The sequence below is a fragment of the Rhodnius prolixus genome, unplaced genomic scaffold (genome assembly GCF_049639745.1).
Source record: "Rhodnius prolixus isolate KJV_2025 unplaced genomic scaffold, Rpr scaffold_9, whole genome shotgun sequence".
Classification (NCBI taxonomy): Eukaryota; Metazoa; Arthropoda; class Insecta; order Hemiptera; family Reduviidae; genus Rhodnius; species Rhodnius prolixus.
The window spans coordinates 21,754,755-21,776,119 of NW_027411604.1; the positions used below are offsets into that span (position 1 = coordinate 21,754,755).

Below are 21,365 nucleotides of genomic sequence, written 5' to 3' on the forward strand. Positions count from 1 at the left end.
TCAAATATTATTTTTTTTAAAAAAATTAACAATTTTACCTGAAAAAGAAAAAAACTATCCAAAACTTACTTTTTGCGAAAGTAATGCTTGAACTACTTGATGTGCGACTTGATCTAAACACTTTTCACATTTCTCTCTTTCAACTAAAAGTCTAGAATTTTCTTCTTCTGCAAGTCTAAGGCGTTCTTGTACAGCTTCCTCTTGGGTACCCTGCTGTAATTAAATAGAAAAAAAGAATTTCGCCAATTAATATTGATAAAACTAAGAATTGTAGCTTTTAGTATAGTTTTATAATAATTATACTTACTGCAGACTCTAGGGAATGAAGTTGGGACTTTAGGGCTTCGTTTTCTAAACTTAGTTTGTTCAATGTTGTTTGTAACTGATGCATTCTCGTCTGTAAACAAAACATCAAATAGAACCTGTATTTTTGTAGTACTAATAGGGCATTATTAAATTAGAAGTATGTTTTCAAAACAATTTGCTATTTTATACTTAATATCTTTGACTATTACTCTGTTACTCTATGTACTTATTCTAGAATTTAAAATTGAACCACAGAAAATTTTTACATTTAATTTTTTGTAAGAGATCATACTAGTTTTGTTTCGCCAGATTTCAATTCACAAATTATCTGAAAGAGGATGTCACCGCAGAAGCTAACAACGAAGAACAAAGAAATTGAAAGTCAAAAGCCTAGAATTTTAACAGCATAAATGTACGTATATAACTTTAGAATGTTGAACTTGGCGTTTTAAGCTGCCGCCATAAATCACTGCCCTAAGTCTTATACAAACACGTATGCACACACTGAATACTAAGATAATGGATGCGTATGAGCAAAGATATTTGATAAATAAACACAATGGACGGGTGAAGAGACAGTGTTAAGCTGAACTGTTAATGAGATTTAGTCTACTTCAGTTTTGGCTCAAGTTACGCCTAACTTTAAACTGCGATTAGCAAATATTTTATTAAAGGATTTAATTTATGTAAGCGAATGAGTAAGATACTCTCCTATTAAATCCAGCTTTTAACTTGATAAAAACAGAATCCATCTTTAAGAGTATTGATATTAAAACTTTAATTTAGCTTAAATTAAAACCATTGATATCAACTTGGCGTTTGCTGGTAGCGTGCTTGTTATTCTTTCTACAAATAGACCAGTTTTGAAATAGCATCGATCTAGAGATTTTTAAGAATTTGGGTTCAACATGTTTTGCACATCATAACCACACCATTTGACTTTTGAACCCCGTGAGCCAGTAAGTACAACAGTTTGGATGTAAGGCTACACGCAGAATTCCTCCCTCCAACCATTTAGGTATACGTATGCAATTTTAAAGGTTGATTTTGAAATAAGAGTTTCGTGCATAGATTTGTAAATGAGAGGATCACAGTTCGCAACCAACGGTCAAACTATTAAATACAATTTTTTTTTTTTTTTAAATTTATTTGTTAAGTTACGCCAGCGCTAGATACACCATTAGTAACAATGACAATAACCAACACCACTACGAACTCACTAATTGAGGGGAGAAGTTACCCAGTGATAACACTCTCTAATTGGTCTCCCGGATTAGCTACTCTCTTCAGAAGAGAGAAAATCGCGAGGCCACTGGCTGATTTTAATCGTCTGGGAGGATGATCTGGATGGTGATGAGATGATAAATGGCGGACCAGAGGATTGTAGAATCAAGTTCTGGTGAAAACTTTTTGTAGCGAGTTCGTGGCAACCTGACCTACAAACCAGGAATTTCCAAGTCTGTGTGGATGGTTAGATTTGAAACGTGGAGTGTTAACGATAGTCCGGAGAATTTTAGACTGAAGAGATTGAATTCTGTGAAGTTTGGAGCGTTTCGTTGAACCCAACAGTTCAATACCGCACGTCCAGGTGGGTTTTAGTATGGAAATACAAATACGAGTAATTTAAAAACTTTATTCAGTTAAATATGGCCACGCCTCTTGGCAGTTTGATAATAAGCCCGCCTGAGAAAGCATTACTACGTATCTACTTTTAATACTATTGATTTTAATGCAATTATTGGTAGAAAGAGCACATTGCATTACAAATGATTAACAGATTCTTTTTATAATAATATCAATAAATGACGCTAAAAATAGATCTAAAAATAAAGGTGTTTTCCATCACATTGTCAAAAACACAATTTGGCAAAATTGAATGAGTAAAAGTGTAGATCTGTGCCAAAAAATTTGGCAATGTGTTTCTAAAAAGAAAAAAGATTCCAAAAAAAATAAACAGTTTTGAACTGATTTATTTTGCATAAGAAAACAGCCTTTTTTGAATGCAAATTAGAGCAATTTCTTCTGATTTGACGCTTTGCTATATTTTACAAAATGCTTTTTCTCCTCGCGCAAACCGATTCATCTTCGAACATGGTCTCTATCCCTACCAAAAGCACATCTGTTGCGAATTGACCGGACAATAAAACAGTAATATCTGCTTAGCTTCTTGAAATCTAGCTGGGTAAGTTCTTCAATCTTCTGTCACTACAAACAATACGAGGGTCGTTTGAAAACTCCGTGCAAAAATAAAAACTACTTAATTTTTTGGGGTAAACCTTTTTTATTTTTCAACATAGTCTCCTTTTAGGCTTAAACACTTCGTCCAACGCTGCTCTAGTTTGTTGATCCCTTCCGAATAATAGGATTTGTCCAAGTCTGAAAAATAGCCATTCGTTTCTGCAATCACCTCCTCGTTTGAATAAAATCTTTTTCCCGCCAGCCATTTCTTCATATTGGGGAACAAATAGTAGTCCGAGGGAGCAAAGTCTGGAGAATAGGGGGGATGTGAAACGAGTTGGAACCCTATTTCCATTAATTTTGCGACCACAACTGCTGAGGAGTGAGCTGGTGCGTTGTCGTGATGGAAAAGGACTTTTTTGTGGGCCAATCGTGGGCGTTTTTCTTGCAGCTCGGTTTTCAAACGGTCCAATAACGATGAATAATATGCACCTGTAATAGTTTTACCCTTTTCCAGATAGTCGATGAGGATTATTCCTTGTGAATCCCAAAAGACAGTCGCCATAATCTTTTCGGCCGAAGGAACGGTCTTCGCCTTTTTTTGGCGCAGATTCCCCCTTGGTAACCCATTGTTTAGATTGTTGTTTGGTCTCAGGAGTGTAGTGATGTATCCATGTTTCATCCACAGTGACGAAACGACGCTTAAAGTCCTGCGGATTCTTCTGGAACAGCTGCAAACCGTCCTTGCAACACTTCACACGATTTCGTTTTTGATCAAGCGTGAGCAATCGCGGCACCCATCTTGCGGATAGCTTTGTCATGTCCAAATGTTGATGCAAAATATTATGTACCCGTTCATTCGAGATGCCCACAGCACTAGCAATCTCACGCACCTTCACTCTTCTGTCATCCATCACCATATCATGGATTTTATCAATGATTTCTGGAGTAGTAACCTCAACAGGGCGTCCAGAACGTTCAGCGTCACTTGTGCCCATATGGCTTCGAAAATTTTGAAACCAATTATAAACTGTTCTAATCGAAGGTGCAGAGTCACCATAATGTTTATCAAGCTTCTCTTTAGTCTCCTGAGGCGTTTTGCCTTTCATAAAGTAGTGTTTAATCAACACACGAAATTCTTTTTCGTCCATTTTTTGAAAATCACTCGACTTCCTCGATTCAAACGAATGCCAAACACAAAGAAATAGACCGATCTGGCTGAAACTTGGTGTGTGTTCTTCCAAGAGATGCTACTAACTAAACATAACCTCGATACGCGCCAGTGGTGCTATCTCTCTGACTTTGCACGGACTTTTCAAACGACCCTCGTATTTTAGTTTTTTTCACGAAAAATTGTTGATTTAACAAACCGCATTACAATCATCGCCCTTCATTAAAATCTCAATATTTATACCCAAAATCTATACTTCTTTATTTTTATTCTAATAACAATAACGTTATTATTTATCAAACCTAATAATTTTCTGTATTTACTCATTAGAAGTCAAATTAGTAGCCCCTGGTATTAAGTTTTCTATGAAGGCCATATCTTTAATAAAAAGCTGGTAGAAAAGTGAAACGAAACAAATAATTTGGATAGCTAAAACTTGTAAAATGAAGATTACCAATTAAAATCTTAAATAAAGACAAATACAATCGTAAAGTCATTAAATTCACGATTATAAAGTATGTATTATATGAGTTATATTTGTAAGCATAACAAATAGGTAATTGTAGTTGACTGTTGCGGGAATGTAGGAAGTAAGTTGGGTTATTTGTTCGGCAGAGTGTGTCTCAGAGACAGTGAGAACTCTCCAGCCAATAATAGTCTCTTATAAGAGACCACTTCACTCCATTATCCCTCCTAAATAGGCAAGATTAGGCCCCCTTAAGACACACTATAATTACAGCCCTTCTTACCTATATAGATACAGTTTAAAAAGTTAAGTATAAGGGTTGATTAAACGCCAAAAGGTACACAAATCAGCAAGTACCCAACATTTCATTGATATTATTTAAGTAATTTTACCGCATTAATTTTCATTAATATTTTTTAAGAATTTATTAGATGTCACATACCCTTATGCTGGCCATTTTCATCTACAAAATATTTGTTCAAGTAGCACACCATTTAACTTAGATTGACTGTAATATCTATTTATCTATAATAATCAAACTATTAATTACAGGTGAAAAAGAAAACGTTATAAAAAATAAAAAAATATGAGGCTAAAAAATTCATAAACTTTTTTAAAAATTGCTTACACCAACATACATCAATGATTTTGTTTATTTATTTTTATTTTTAAATAAAAATCGTCGGTTTAAGTTCATTCTTCGATTAAAGCAATTGTTATTTTATGTAGTAGTCAATCTGGCTTTATCGTAAATAATATAGTTTTCTTCAATTACATTCTCCATCTAGATGTTCTTCCCACAATGTTGTGTATATGTAATATAAAATAAATAAGATATGCATATTTTTAGGACAGCTAATTATTCCAGTATTTTACTATAAGTAAAATTAGGGGAACTAAATTAAATTACAATTGAGAAATGAATAAATAATGTTGAATAATCTACTTGTTATTAACTGTGTGTTATTTGTCCTCACGAATATTTCGGTAAGACGAATTCAAGACTGAAATATTGTTTTAAATCCTCCGTGATTCAAATTTAAACAGTAGCCGACTCTAAATTTGTCTTTTTCTAATTTAACATGCATGTATATGTGACAACTTCAGAATAAAGGGCACATTAAAGAGAAATCAGAAGAATAATTTGGAATAGAGTTAAAATAAAGTACCTATTTATACGAAGATATAATATACATTTTATCACAATTATAACTATTATGAATGAACTGGCCAGCATAAGGGTATGTGACATCTAATAAATTCTTAAAAAATATTAATGAAAATTAATGCGGTAAAATTACTTAAATAATATCAATGAAATGTTGGGTACTTGCTGATTTGTGTACCTTTTGGCGTTTAATCAACCCTTATACTTAACTTTTTAAACTGTAAGTTTTTGTTAAGGAGATTTTTGTACCTTTTGGATAGATTTTCCTTTTTGTCTATTAGCAAAGTTACGTCTGCTTTACAGATTTTTTAAAATTTGGAATAAGCTATTCTATCATTATAACCTGATAAGGTGTTAAATCGGAACCGTAACTACCACTGGAGAGATCTTTTTAAAGAATGGTTATAGTTGCGGTCCCCAAACCATCCTCAATAACCATTTTTTTGAGAAAGCGTTTTGAATAAAATAGGAAGGTATTTGTACGTAAATAGCAAAATTAAACTGCGATTTCAGTACTTCCTTTTAAGAGGAGCAAGAAAAATAAACTGCGATTACAGTACTTCTCCCTAAAAGGCAAAGATTTTGAATCGAACGACAATTCATTGATGTAAATCGGTTCACTCATTGATAATTTTAACGATTGCAGTACTTCCTCTTAGTAGGTGTAAGAGCATGATGGCACTTCACAGCCACGTAGAGGAGCTTTAACCACTTATTCGGGCTGAATTTTATCAAAATCGGACTAAGCGTTATAGAAATATTGGTAATAATAGTTTTAGAAAGGGTCTTATTTGGGTGGGGCAAACTCCCCTCCTTATGAGGCACGGCGTCGAGACTTTTAAAGTGCAAATCTGTACAAAATTTCGATTCGAATGACACTTCATTCATGAAAATCGGTTCACGTGTCGATAATTTGCAACGATTGCTATACTTCCCCTTAAAAAGTGTTAGAGCTGATCGTCGCTTTAATGTTACGTAGGGGAGCCCTAACCCTATCACCCTACCAAATTTTATCAAAATCGGGCCAAGATTTACAGAGTAATTAGTAATAATAATTTTGGAGGGGGCCTTACATAAAGGGGGCTAACTCCTCTTCCATTCGATGTACAGCATCGAGACCCCCAAAAGGCACATCTACATAAAATTCCGAATCGAATGACACCTCATTCATGAAAATCGGTTCACGCGTTTAGGCGCTACGTTGTTTACAAAAAAGGTAACAAGAAGAAGAAGAAGAAGAAGAAGAAGAACAACAAGAACAAGAACATTTTTTGAAAAAGCCGTTTTTGCTCATTTTTAGCAACTTTTTTCTCGAAACCCATTAGATCTGGGTGGTTGCAAAAAAATTACAGTTATAAAGGATGGTTTGGAGTAAGATTTAAAGAAAATTTGGGAATTTTATCTTTTATAGAAAAATAGAAAAAAATTGTCAAAGTTGGGTGTTTTTCAACTTTACACTTTTTCGTGCAGTTTTTGATGGTCAACCCTTATACAACTGTCCTACCGGACAGTTTTAATTCTACTCTTAATTCACACATCCTGCTGCTATAAAATAAATTAACTGTATCTATTAGCCCATATGTTTTTTAGTGTGGTATTTCTAGTGGTTATACGGTTATAGAAAATAATTATAAATACAACGTGGACACGAAAAGGATCGTATACACGTTTTGTTATCACCCATTAATTAGTTAATTTTATAAACAAAAATATTTCAACCATATGTTTTATAATTCCAAAATGGCTTCTTATAAATCTACCAACCATTAAACTCTAAATATTTTGAAAGAACTAACAAATAAGACCTTATTTGTTTTGCCTTATTTCCTGAATGCTAAAATAAAAAGCAATATTTTTTCTCGAACATTTTTTTTGTATCAGTTTTCATCATTTAGCCAGCAACAATTACTAATCACACAAACTAGCACCTGAATACCTACTGCATATTTACATATATCCACTCATTTTAAACCTATATTAATGCAACACAGTGCTCCACCATGTTTATAACAGCACTCAATATGCGCTTGCCTTCATGATCTCTTCTGGTTACACCGATTTAAGTACACTCGTATTTATCGATGAATTATACTGGATTGAAGTACGTTAATATTGCTGGAATGTATGCATCTAAGTATTTGGCGTTATTTTTCTTTCTCTTGCATTATTATCTGTTTGACATCTACTTCTTCATTGCACTCTGCACGTAGCGTTGAAGTTCGGATGGCCTAAAACTGGGATGTTGTACTTTGGCTAGAAACGTCTTGACACGACAATGCAGTGTGAGCCGGCGCGTTGTCTTGATGGAGAACCCAAGACTTGTTCTTCCACAAATTGGGTCGTCTTTACTTGTCATGGAGTTAAGCAAGTACCTCACGGTAGTAATTTTGATTAATTATAATCGATATTTTCATCCGTTTTGGACGTGGAAGGGCGACCTGGGCGGTCATCATCTCCGACGTCTTCTCGGCCATTTTGGAAACGCTTGAACCACTCAAAAACTCGCGCACGTGATTAATATTCATCGCTATAAACTTCTTTTAATAAAAGATAAGTATCAGTAGCGGTTTTACCAAGTATCATGTGAAATTTCACGACAATTCGTTGCTCTACTACATGTGTAGTATCATGTTTTCGGCAAAACGAAACTAACACCTCTTACACAAACGACGGTTCCGGTCAGACAGATTTCTCTACAAGCAGGTGAGACGCTGCAATCGATAGAGAAGGGCTTTACGCTGCACAGCTATCGGTCGTTAGGATTTGGGGCATGCATAGTTCTTCTGTAGCAGCATCAGTCTCGTTATTTAATAGCCATACCTTGTATGGTAACGTTAAATTTGATTCGCCATTTGGAGAGCATTAATGTGCAATTGAAGAGCCCTTGCAGCAGTAATAAGATCAGAGTGAGGAGATAGGAATGCAGGATTCTCAGCAATGAAATAAACTTATTGAGTTAAAGTAACGGTTGACATTAAATACAATTTAAAAAATTGTAACTTTGCATGGCAAAAGGGTTACAAATGCTATTTGTGAAGACCGTTAACAACTTTGTTGTAATAAAAAATAAAGTAAACTTTTTTCTTTAACAAACAGAAGAGACTTGACGAAGTCCGGTGAAAGGAAGTAAAAGTTCTCAAAAGAAGGATTAAGGGGTGAACTTACTTGGACTCCATCATTCAGCTTAAGCTTAGCGCTGGAGGGTAGCCTATCAACGAAGGAAAGGTGACGCTCTATTATTTCTAAGTTTGTACATAATGGATATTTTTCCAGAAAAGAGAATTAGTCCCTGATAGCAATTATTATCAACTTGGGATTTTTGGAAAGGGAGGATAAATAACGAAGGAAGATTTATCAAACGGAGATTCATTAAAAAGTTTCCTATTTTAATAAAAAAAGGGGACATTTCCTGAAGCTTTTATTTGCCCTTATTGATGTTCGGATTAAAAGCTTACTGGCTTTAAGCTCTCCTCTGTATTGCCAAGGGAAGCTCTATTGTTATTTTAATACCGTTATTGAGATTTTCACAACTGCACAGAAATGAATGCAACAAATAAAACAGATGTCTTGCAGTAGGTCCATAAGAAGGCGCTGATCAGTTGAAAGGCAACAACGGTCATCAGGCGGACGATAGTTGTAAAGCCATTAAAGCAGAAGGTTCATGACTGTCCTACTGGGCGGTGGATTAGTAAGGAAAAGTTAGATTAAGAGGGTTTGGACTGAAGGATTCGTATGACAGGTTAGTTGGGTATGGAATTTTAGGTGTCGGGATTTCGCAATATAAGAGAAATAAAGGGAATTTTTAAGGCTACTGTGAACAGTGTAGTTGGAGACGTAGAAGGGAGCGTTGACTAGGGGGGCGTAAGGTTTTTGGATTGAAGAGATTGGATGCGATAAAGATTCGAGTGTTTGGGTGCCCCATAGAGTTCTTTCTTGCGTCCATATAGAGCAGTGATTCTCAACCACTGTGCCGCGGCACACAAAAGTGCCGCCAAATTTTGGAAATGCATCCAATAAAAATTATATATTAAATGTAGAAGACGATATGAGAGTAGCATTATCATTTATACGACCAAATATTAAAAAACATCAAGCTCAAATTTCTCATTAAAAGTATTCTTATTATTAACTTGTAATTAATCCCTTAATAAACATATACTGTTGTTTTTTGTAGTACATATTATACATAAACTATTTTACACAGTGAATAATTCAGTCCCTTCAATCTAAAATACTTCGAACTATTGTAAACGCTCCATTCTATGTCTCCAACCTGGACTATACACACTGACCTTAACATTCCTTTTATCACCCAAGTCGCCAAGACCCGATTCAGGAAACTCTCCACTTCAGCCTGCAATCTCATATAAATCCACTAGCTCAAAATCTTTCCTCAAGAACTCTTCCTGATAACCCGGCCAGACGCCTTAAGAGACAGTCTGGCCTCGTGATCTTCTCTCAAGTGAAGAAAGCGACTAATAGCCTAATATTTTGGAGTGTTACCGCTGGGTAACTTCTCAACTCGTTTACTTCATTTGTTACTCTGTTATCATTGTTACTTATAGCGCCAACGCGCTGATTGTAGCAAAAATAAACGCAAAAAAAAAATTAGAATCAAGTAATAACTAACAGAAAAGAATCAATACATTCATTGAAATAAGGCTTTCTGGGACATCCTAAAAAGAAAAATGCTTCACCCAGAAGTGTTCTTATTCGAAATTTTTTTTCAAATCAGAAGTTGTAGGACCACAAAAGATTTACAAATTTTATTTTGCGTATTCACACTCAGGGGTTTTCAAAATAGATATTTCAAGTGAAAAAAGTCGTAACCTATACTTTGACACGATCTTAAAAAATTAAAAGGATTCAGTAGCAAGTTAGAGAAGTTACTGGTGTTTAATGATTAGGTTGTGTCCAGTATTCCAAGTATGCCCATTGAACCTTTCTGAAGAGGAGACGATGCAAGAATGAATGCCACAATCAGGAACACTGACACAGTATCGATCCTGCTTTGGTAAGTTCTTTCTTTTTTCCTTTTAAAGACTTTTCCGTTTATAACAGATCCCTGTACTGATTCCCCTTTTTCCGCATCCCCATTCTCTGGGGACCTATCTCAGTGGAAGGCCTTCTTTTATCTTGGTCTCACCAATTACCTCCAGCAGCCGCTGGTACGTAAACCCTATTGCTTCCATCGCTGTACCATGGAGGATGGTGAAGCCAAAGAAAAAAAAAAAGAGAAAGGATTTGACTCTTTCACTCTTATCTTTCACCCTCGTCCTAAATGTCGATATCCCCTGGTGAATTAAGCTGTAGGGATTTAGTTGCTTCCTTGGGCGCTCATTTTACCTAAACGTTTCTCTATAACCATCCCAGCAAGAGGTCTTCTCATCCTTTTAAATCTAAATTTAAGACACACTTATTCCAAGAGTAAAGGAGTTTGTAAATTAGTTTTTTTTTTTTTTGGAGGTCTCTTATTTCAATCACAGATAAGCTGCAATTAATAGCATTAATTGGTTGGTTCAATGGCCTTAAGTAATTAAAAAATACTGCTTACATCTCTTAAGATACAGTTCCCATTACAATGCGAGCCCGTTACTGGTTAATCCACATTCTCAATTAGCTGTGATCTTGGTGTGGATTTAGTTGCACGTACAGAGTTAAGCTAGCAAATATTGACGCAAAATTTTCCTCAGGCTTTCCAGGATTATATCAAAATGGCTACAAAATGTTGACTTTTAAATTTTAAAGAGCGCCGGGCGGAAAAATCAAAGTTCATTTAAAAACAAAAAGTTTCGTCCATATTAAAGCAAAATCGATTAATATTTAGAGGCCGCTTTTTGTATGATTGATTGATAGTAAATCAATTTCGAATTATAACAATAAATGCAAAATATTCCTTAATTTAGAAGTTTCAGTAACAAAAATTATTTGTTTTTTTAAATTCTGTACGAAACACATAAAAAATGAAGCGATTTTAACGTTAATAAATTGAAATCTTTCAAAAATGTGTATTTTTTATTAAAAAAATACAGCTTCTTTAATTATTCATAACTTTGAAAGTAAAATGGCCATCAAAATGAATCCAACTGCATTGTCTTTATAGCAAATTATATTTAAATAAACTTTGTACAATTACATGTTTTGCTAATAATCTTAAAAGATACAAAATATTTAATAAGGATTTTTTATAAAGAAAAAAGCAAAACAAAAATTTGTTGATCAATGGTAGCGACCTCTAAATATTAATCGATTTTGCTCTACTACGGTCGAAACTTTTTGTGTTTAAATGAACTTTGATTTTCCGCCAGGCGCTCTTTAAAATTTAAAAGTCAACATTTTTTGAAACACCCTCAATGGCTACCAATTATTTTCCTTCTAAACTAAGTACAAATCTATAGCAATGGATTTCTATTTGTAAATTTTGTTTAGAAAAACCTGTATGTGAGGAGTAACTCTGTCAACTTGGATTTATTAAAGAACGAACGACTCTAATCTGGGCTCAAGATATTTTGTTACATACGATGGTCATTCAATAAGTAACGGGACAAATTACTACTGCTCAAAAACAGCTAAACTGATCCGTATGAAACTTTCAGGACATAAAGTTGGCAACCTTGCGATGACATCTGATCAGCTGTTCAATTATATTTTGTAAACATAACCTCAAATTTACTCAGTTAACGATGGCGAGTCCGCTCGAGAATTGCACCGTGGAAGAACAACGTGCCGTGATCAGATTTTTAATCGCGGAAGGTGAGAAAGGTAGTAAAATCCACAAAAGAATGTTAAAAGTGTACGGAGACAATTGTTTGAATCGTTCGAACGTTTACAAATGGGTAGAACAGTTTCAAAGTGGCCGTACAAAAGTTTCTGACGAGCAACGCAGTGTACGACCGATCGAAGTTGGGACTTCCTCTCTCGAATCTCGGATTGACGCGTTAATTCGGGACAATAGGCGTATCACCGTTGAACTGATAAGTGAAAAAGTAAACGCGAGTGTTGGAACTGTCCATAACATTATTCACAACAAGCTGCAGTACAAGAAAACCTGTGCGAGATGCGTGCCCAGACAACTCACGGACGCTCACAAAGAAACCCGGCTTCAAATCAGTCAACAGTTGAAAAATCGATATTCGACTGAAGGAGAAGGTTTTTTTTCAAAAGAATTGTAACGTGTGATGAAACATGGATCCACCACTATGAGCCAGAGTCAAAACGACAGAGCCTTGAGTGGAAGCATACGACTTCTCCCATTCGGAAAAAATTCAGGACCCAGCCATCTGCCGGTAAAGTCATGCTTACAGTATTCTGGGATTTTCAGGGGCCAATTTATTGTGATTTTCTTGAAGGCCAAAGAACAATCAACAGCCAGTACTACAGTGACATGCTGGAAAACAAGATAAGACCTGCAATTCGAACGAAACGCCGTCGGCTCTTGACTGAAGGCGTGATTTTGCTTTATGACAACGCTCGTCCACATACGGCACAGCTGACGAAAGAAAAACTTCAGAAACTGGGATGGGAGATCCTTCCACATCCCCCCTACAGCCCCGACCTCGCCCCATCAGACTTCCATCTGTTTGGACCCCTTAAAGATGGTCTACGAGGGATACATTTTCGATCCAATGAAGAGGTAAAAAATCAGGTGCAAAAGTGGCTTCGAGATCAATCCAAAGAATTTTATGCCAAAGGCATTTACAAATTAGCAGAAAGATGGGACAAGTGTATAAGTGTTGCTGGGGACTATGTTGAAAAGTAACCAAAGTTTTGTACTGATTCAATAAACCGTTTTTGAGCAATAATAATTTGTCTCGTTACTTATTGAATGACCCTCGTATTATCCTGTTTTTGAATGGGTTATGAGAAAATGTTTCCACTTTAATCCTAGAAAACACAGGACATCCATCTAATATGAGAGACATTATTAGAAAAAAAAAATGGTGGAAAATGAGAAAGGATTGTTTTTTTATCTAATGATAACTCACACGACGTTTTGTTGACTAATTTTATTCAAATTTTTTAATTATCTTAAACAAGGCAACGAATACGTAACAAATTAATGACATTTGTCTGTATGCAAATTATGCTCTCTTAATTACCAGTATGTAAATGTTTTAACACATTTTCATGTTGCAATTTCGGTTAAATATCTAATTTGTAATAAACAAATTTGTACAGTGCGACTCTTTTACAAGTCCCTTTTTGACTTCTGTTCCAAAATTTACGAGGGTCGTTTGAAAAGTCCGTGCAAAGTCAGAGAGATAGCACTACTGGCGCGTATCGAGGTTATGTTTAGTTAGTAGCATCTCTTGAAAGAACACACACCAAGTTTCAGCCAGATCGGTCTATTTCTTTGTGTTTGGCATTCGTTTGAATCGAGGAAGTCGAGTGATTTTCAATAAATGGACGAAAAAGAATTTCGTGTGTTGATTAAACACTACTTTATGAAAGGCAAAACGCCTCAGGAGACTAAAGAGAAGCTTGATAAACATTATGGTGACTCTGCACCTTCGATTAGAACAGTTTATAGGTGGTTTCAAAATTTTCGGAGTGGCCATATGGGCACAAGTGACGCCGAACGTTCTGGACGCCCTGTTGAGGTTACTACTCCAGAAATCATTGATAAAATCCATGATATGGTGATGGATGACAGAAGAGTGAAGGTGCGTGGGATTGCTAGTGCTGTGGGCATCTCGAATGAACGGGTACATAATATTTTGCATCAACATTTGGACATGACAAAGCTATCCGCAAGATGGGTGCCGCGATTGCTCACGCTTGACCAAAAACGAAATCGTGTGAAGTGTTGCAAGGACGGTTTGCAGCTGTTCCAGAAGAATCCGCAGGACTTTAAGCGTCGTTTCGTCACTGTGGATGAAACATGGATACATCACTACACTCCTGAGACCAAAGAACAATCTAAACAATGGGTTACCAAGGGGGAATCTGCGCCAAAAAAGGCGAAGACCGTTCCTTCGGCCGGAAAGATTATGGCGACTGTCTTTTGGGATTCGCAAGGAATAATCCTCATCGACTATCTGGAAAAGGGTAAAACTATTACAGGTGCATATTATTCATCGTTATTGGACCGTTTGAAAACCGAGCTGCAAGAAAAACGCCCACGATTGGCCCACAAAAAAGTCCTTTTCCATCACGACAACGCACCAGCTCACACCTCAGCAGTTGTGGTCGCAAAATTAATGGAAATAGGGTTCTAACTCGTTTCACATCCCCCCTATTCTCCAGACTTGACTCCCTCGGACAACTATTTATTCCCCAATATGAAGAAATGGCTGGCGGGAAAAAGATTTTATTCAAACGAGGAGGTGATTGCAGAAACGAATGGCTATTTTTCAGACTTGGACAAATCCTATTATTCGGAAGGGATCAACAAACTAGAGCAGCGTTGGACGAAGTGTATAAGCCTAAAAGGAGACTATGTTGAAAAATAAAAAAGGTTTCCCCCAAAAAATTAAGTAGTTTTTATTTTTGCACGGACTTTTCAAACGACCCTCGTAACAGTGAAGTTAAAAACCAAAATTTTAAAATGAAACTTTTAATGCCAGTGATTAGCAGTCATAAATTTTTATTCGTCATCGTAAACCGCATCACAGTATTTAAGATAAAACGACTCTCAATAAAAATAATAAAAACTGGACATAAATGAATTTTTACAATCTAAAGACATTGTAAGGATTTCAATATAAACTTAAAATTCTAAGCTTTCCATCGCTTGGTGCGCTAATGGTAGAAGAAAACCACGAATAGGACAATATTGTAATTTTTCTTTAGACCATCAAAATGAAATAAGCATTAACAAAAAAGCAAAAAGTACGATATAAACTTGAAGAAAACAGAATTAAAGATTAGAGTAGAATAAATGTAAGAATTACCGTTGCAATGTCTCTTAAAATATTTTTATCACTATGGTGACAGGATAATTTAGGGAATGCTCCAAAATAATGGATTAGCAAGTTAAATTAAGGGGCACTTTGTATTCCAGTTAAACAGATTTGGTTAAGCAAATTGCTTAGTCAAAAAAAAACTTTATAAATCAAATAAGAGGAAAAAAGTAAAAAACTAAAAAGATGGCGGACGGTAAATAAAGGAATCTCGCGGCGTTTCTCATTCATTTTATTTCTTTCATTTTATATTAAAATTCCAAAAAAATACCACAATTACCCAAAGAATTTTTCACTTTTCGGAGAGTATTTCTTCGAAATTGCTTTCTAATGGGCTCTAAACTTTGCATTTATACCAAAAGCAATGATTTTATTACTTGAGCCGTCCTAATGCACAACTCGATTAACTCCATAAAACCAAAAAAATGTGGAGAAATGCGATGAAATAATGTACATTGTGTTTTTAAAATTCCTGTTTATAATATAAATTCAAATAAATGTACCGTTATCATGCAAGCGCCTGCAACAGAATTTGAGTTGTATTATTGCTAAGACTTTCATTAGAGTCACTGAGTTAATCAAAATGGCTTAAATTATTTATTTTAAAATGGCCAAAACTTTTTTTGCCGTTTATTTATTACAAACTTAAAAAAAGTGGTTTGGACACTTAAATTTAAGATATTTCAAAAAGTGTAGTTAACCAATTTGTGCAGAGAACAGCTCAATTAGTAAATGATATGTCGAGTAGTACGAGGGTCGTTTGAAAAGTCCGTGCAAAAATAAAAACTACTTAATTTTTTGGGGGAAACCTTTTTTATTTTTCAACATAGTCTCCTTTTAGGCTTATACACTTCGTCCAACGCTGCTCTAGTTTGTTGATCCCTTCCGAATAATAGGAATTGTCCAAGTCTGAAAAATAGCCATTCGTTTCTGCAATCACCTCCTCGTTTGAATAAAATCTTTTTCCCGCCAGCCATTTCTTCATATTGGGGAACAAATAGTAGTCCGAGGGAGCCAAGTCTGGAGAATAGGGGGGATGTGAAACGAGTTGGAACCATATTTCCATTAATTTTGCGACCACAACTGCTGAGGTGTAAGCTGGTGCGTTGTCGTGATGGAAAAGGACTTTTTTGTGGGCCAATCGTGGGCGTTTTTCTTGCAGCTCGGTTTTCAAACGGTCCAATAACGATGAATAATATGCACATTTAATAGTTTTACCCTTTTCCAGATAGTCGATGAGGATTATTCTTTGCGAATCCCAAAAGACAGTCGCCATAATCTTTCCGGCCGAAGGAACGGTCTTCGCCTTTTTTGGCGCAGATTCCCCCTTGGTAACCCATTGTTTAGATTGTTCTTTGGTCTCAGGAGTGTAGTGATGTATCCATGTTTCATCTACAGTGACGAAACGACGCTTAAAGTCCTGCGGATTCTTCTGGAACAGCTGCAAACCGTCCTTGCAACACATCACACGATTTCGTTTTTGGTCAAGCGTGAGCAATCGCGGCACCCATCTTGCGAATAGCTTTGTCATGTCCAAATGTTGATGCAAAATATTATGCACCCGTTCATTCGAGATGCCCACAGCACTAGCAATCTCACGCACCTTCACTCTTCTGTCATCCATCACCATATCATGGATTTTATCAATGATTTCTGGAGTAGTAACCTCAACAGGGCGTCCAGAACGTTCGGCGTCACTTGTGCCCATATGGCCACTCCGAAAATTTTGAAACCACCTATAAACTGTTCTAATCGAAGGTGCAGAGTCACCATAATGTTTATCAAGCTTCTCTTTAGTCTCCTGAGGCGTTTTGCCTTTCATAAAGTAGTGTTTAATCAACACACGAAATTCTTTTTCGTCCATTTTTTGAAAATCACTCGGCTTCCTCGATTCAAACGAATGCCAAACACAAAGAAATACACCGATCTGGCTGAAACTTGGTGTGTGTTCTTCCAAGAGATGCTACTAACTAAACATAACCTCGATACGCGCCAGTAGTGCTATCACTCTAACTTTGCACGGACTTTTCAAACGACCCTCGTATTTCTAAGCCAAATGCCTATTTTTTTCAGGCAGGCTTTACGTCCAACTACCAAATTAGGTGTCGGTGGACGGTGGGCGACTAGCAAACATACTTTACTGTAAAGTTCTCATATTAACCATTAAATAAAAATCCAAGGCCTAAGACCGGGCGAATCGAACCCAGTACCACAATACATATTAGCTTTACAGGTCTCGCCTCTAACCGCTTGGCTACTGTGAACGCCTTCTTTATTCTTTTATATCGCACCATTTTGACTTAGGAAGTTTATTGCTTTCTTCCTTTGATTTAGGGATTGTTGGGACTTGAATAGGAATTACCTAGGTCCTAGTTTCACTCGCTCGGAACTCCAAAAAATGAGGGCTTCAGGGAATATCCGGAACTTTGAAATTTAAGCGGTTATTTCCAGTTTCTGAACCCAATACCACAATACATAATTAACTTTACAGGTCTCGCCTCTAACCGTTCGGCTACCGTGGTGCCTTCTTGTACCTAAACTGCAGCCAATCAATCTCTGTGATCATTTATAACAGTAAAAAACAATTATTATTTAGTAAAAAACTCTAAAAGCTTGTGATAGTGTTAAAGCACAGAGAATTGCAGTAAAAGAAACGGCAAAATGAGTTGTTAGTGTCACATTTTTGTATTTATTATCTGGAGAATAGATAGAAGCAGGAAGTTATTTTGTGAAAGCAGAACGGTAGGGTGTGGTAGGCCATTAACTGAAGAAGAGTACTAGTGACATGTGACCGCCCGGACGAAAATAGATCTCTTGACTTGAGCCGATAATTGTGCTGCGCGTGGAGATTTATTGAAGTTTTTGAACTATGGCAGCCCCCAGAGTCTGATTGTGTCCCCCCCTTACATCTAAGACATACATATAAACAAAACTCCGAACTAGTGGGGAAACATGAAGACTTGTGAAGAACAAGTGGAAGAATAAGAGCACCAAACCAGTCTTCCAAGACTTTTGCTTTGTACTTCCAATAACTTTACCTCCTCTACTCCTATGTAATTGGAGACTCTCTTTGTGCAGGAATAGGACCGTCATTTTGTTGTGTAGGAGGTGTTGTATTGAGTAATCGTAAATCGTAACTCTCTTTTGCTCAGTACAGAATGAAGAACAACTTCCTTACTGTTAAGTTTCTCTTCAGAATATCTCTATATATGCTACACCAACACAATTCCCGACAAGCCATTACGCCTACATAGACACCACGATACATCCTTAACATTTAACTTCGTTTTTTTGTTCTACTCTTGCTCCTCCTCCTCCTCTTTTTGTAATGCTTTCAAAAAGCAGTCATAAACATATCTTCCTGAGTTATACCCAGCTTTTTGGTCCAACAGAATAACAATGACCGGCAAAAAAAAACACGTATTAATGAGCCTTGTCATTCAGGATGACCCCTCTTTGTAAGATTTAAATCTAACTTATGGCTTCATGTAACATTCCTTCATATTGCGTCATCATTAACTGGGTTACAAGCTTCCGGAAATACGTAATGCTCGTTGTGCTCAAAGCGAGTGGAAAAATGGAAAGTTATTTACCAACCTTTTTTTTTTGCCTGAAAATCTAAGTAAATATGGCCGACATCTAGGCATTGCTTGTTACTTATAGGACTAAATATTCATTCTGAAATATCCCACAACTAAAACTCAAGCCATGAGTTCTAATCTATTCTTCCCAAATATCCTTCTAGAAGACCGAAGCGCCGTTCTATCACCTACTCGTGTTTTGTATTCTGAGTTCACATAATGCGTGGGTCTCATTCTAATCTTTCAATCTACTCTGCTTTATGTATACATATATACCTACAAGATGAACCAGTATATAATGTCCATAAGCCTACTGTGTGTATAGTACATCTAAAGTGGAGTTCAATGACGTATTGGCCAACTTCATATTTTCCATTGTTCTTGACTGACGTCACTTAATTTTTTTTCCAAAAAAACATTACTTTTTTTTGCAATAAAAATGTAATTACCCAGAAAGTTTTAGTCCGAATTCGATTCTGATGTCACGGTTAGAAAGAGAGATAAGGTTTCTAAAAACTGACACCATTTCGAAGCATAAAGTCATTCTCCAAACAGCCTCAATCTTCCTCCGAATACTGGAAAAATAAAAGTAATCGAAATTTTTAAGAAAACTCATTAGGCCATTACGTGATCATTATCAGACCTAGGTGCTGGCACTTTTTAGTAAACGTTTCCTTGTTTAATGGGCTTTCAAACGGTATATCATTTTCCAGGATTCCTTTTTATCTTCTTTATGAGAAATTACGTTTGTTTTGTAAGAAAACGTGTTCACGAGCACTCAAGAGTGTTAGTTTATCAAGTTGTTTAATTCATTGATAACTCTTTTAGATGGGACCAGTAGCCATTTTTTAAAGTAGATTGTCTTAAAATAAGGAAGACAAAGGTTACAAATTGCAATTTAAAAGTAATGTTTTTAGAAAAAAAAAAATTAAGTGACGTCACTCAAGAACAGTGGAAAATATAAAGTTGGCCAATACGTCATTGAACTCCACTTTAGATGTACTACACACAGTAGGCCTATGAACATTACTTACTGGTTCACCCAGATTTACAGAGTTATTATGAATAAAATTTTAGAGAGGGCCTTACACATGTGGGGCTAACTTCTCCCCTACGTCATGTACACAAGTCGAAACCACTAAAAGATACATCTAACTGAAATTTCGAACCAAATGATAGATTTTTGGTTACATTTTTATATCAATAAAAATTTAGGAATAGGAAAAAATGTAAAAGTAGGTTGTTTTTCAACATTACGCTTTTTCGTGCGTTTCTTTTTATCGATTAACCCTTATACAACTTCTTACTAGACTGTGTTAATACGTAATCACATAAAAAGTTGCCACAAAAGGTAGTTGTAAATTAAATAGAGCAAAAAATATATGAAAATAAAGTTGTTTTATAAAATTAGTATCAGATTAAATCCACTTATAACAATTGGCCGTACAAAAAATCACTCGTCTTTCTAAGGCAGTATTACACTTCTAGGTTCAAAATATTACCCATCAATCTTTATTTTTTTACTTTTTGATTAAAGTAGGTAATATGTTTTATTATTTACATAATAATACTATAAATGCCTTAATCTTACAAAATTTAGTGTCTATAACTAAGAAAGTTCTAGAGGAGAACCTACTTAGCTTTAATGATCTCACACAAGCTTCACCACGAGCTGGTTCTATTTCCGTAACCCTTTCCCTAATATACGTTCACATCCTCTCTAACGCATTCCTTATCAACATTACTTTTAAGGAGATTTACACACTGCATGAGTAACGAAACATTAAAATTTCCGATTATTTTCAAAAATAAATTTGATATTTTGAGATAATAATAAATAAAAAGTAATTACACACGGGATTCGAACTGGGAATCTCCCACTTACAAATCCGAAGCTTGAAAAATGAGATGGTAAGTCTTAAGATTGATTTTTCGAAAAAACAACGCCGAAAAAATGATAAGTTTAAGTCAGCAGTGTTTTTCTATATTATTCATCTACTATTGCCCGACTTTATTATTTGTCAAATTTATGGAAAACTGCCCATTTTCATACAATTATTTTCAGTAGAATATAAATATTGCAATTGAACCTTTACATACGTAATACTTATGCGATGATGCTCGCGAAGTAGATCAAAACGTTGGCTAAAAAAAGTTGAAAATAATAACTAACTGAGGCCAGAAAAATGGTTTTAATAGATTCATAAAAAATATACAAGAAACTGGTCTGAAATAAAGAGAAAATATGAAAGAATATAAAATTTACACGTTCATCTCCACAGAGTTCTATTGATATTAAAATATTCTGGCATACTCTGGTTTTTCAGCCAGCCCCTAGAATGAAACGTCACCCATAAAAATAATAAAACTCAAATAAACATCAGGCACACTATTGATCGTGATGATTTACCAGGAATAAAGCGCCATCATAATCAATAATTATTACAAAATTGATGTGAAAATAATATCTTCAACTAGTTAAGCGTGGAATTTAGTTTAAAAAAAACCTTATTAATGTGCGGAATTGAAATCAGACAATGACGTGTACACACGTCGAACGCAAGGCAAAACAACCAAAAGTTTACAATAGTCG

At 35.6% G+C, this 21,365-nt stretch overlaps 1 protein-coding gene across 9 annotated transcripts in view; it reads right to left on the reverse strand.

Annotated features, from left to right (window-relative positions):
* LOC141454032 (uncharacterized) overlaps window positions 1–21,365 on the reverse strand; it is a 403,048-nt gene that overhangs the window by 12,303 nt on the left and 369,380 nt on the right. For all 9 annotated transcript variants that reach the window (XM_074127802.1, XM_074127805.1, XM_074127803.1 and 6 more), the window contains 2 exons: window positions 308–397; window positions 70–213 (listed from right to left, as the gene is read on the reverse strand). In XM_074127802.1, the coding sequence (XP_073983903.1) occupies window positions 70–213; window positions 308–397 (234 nt within the window). The remainder of the gene's footprint in view (window positions 1–69; window positions 214–307; window positions 398–21,365) is intronic.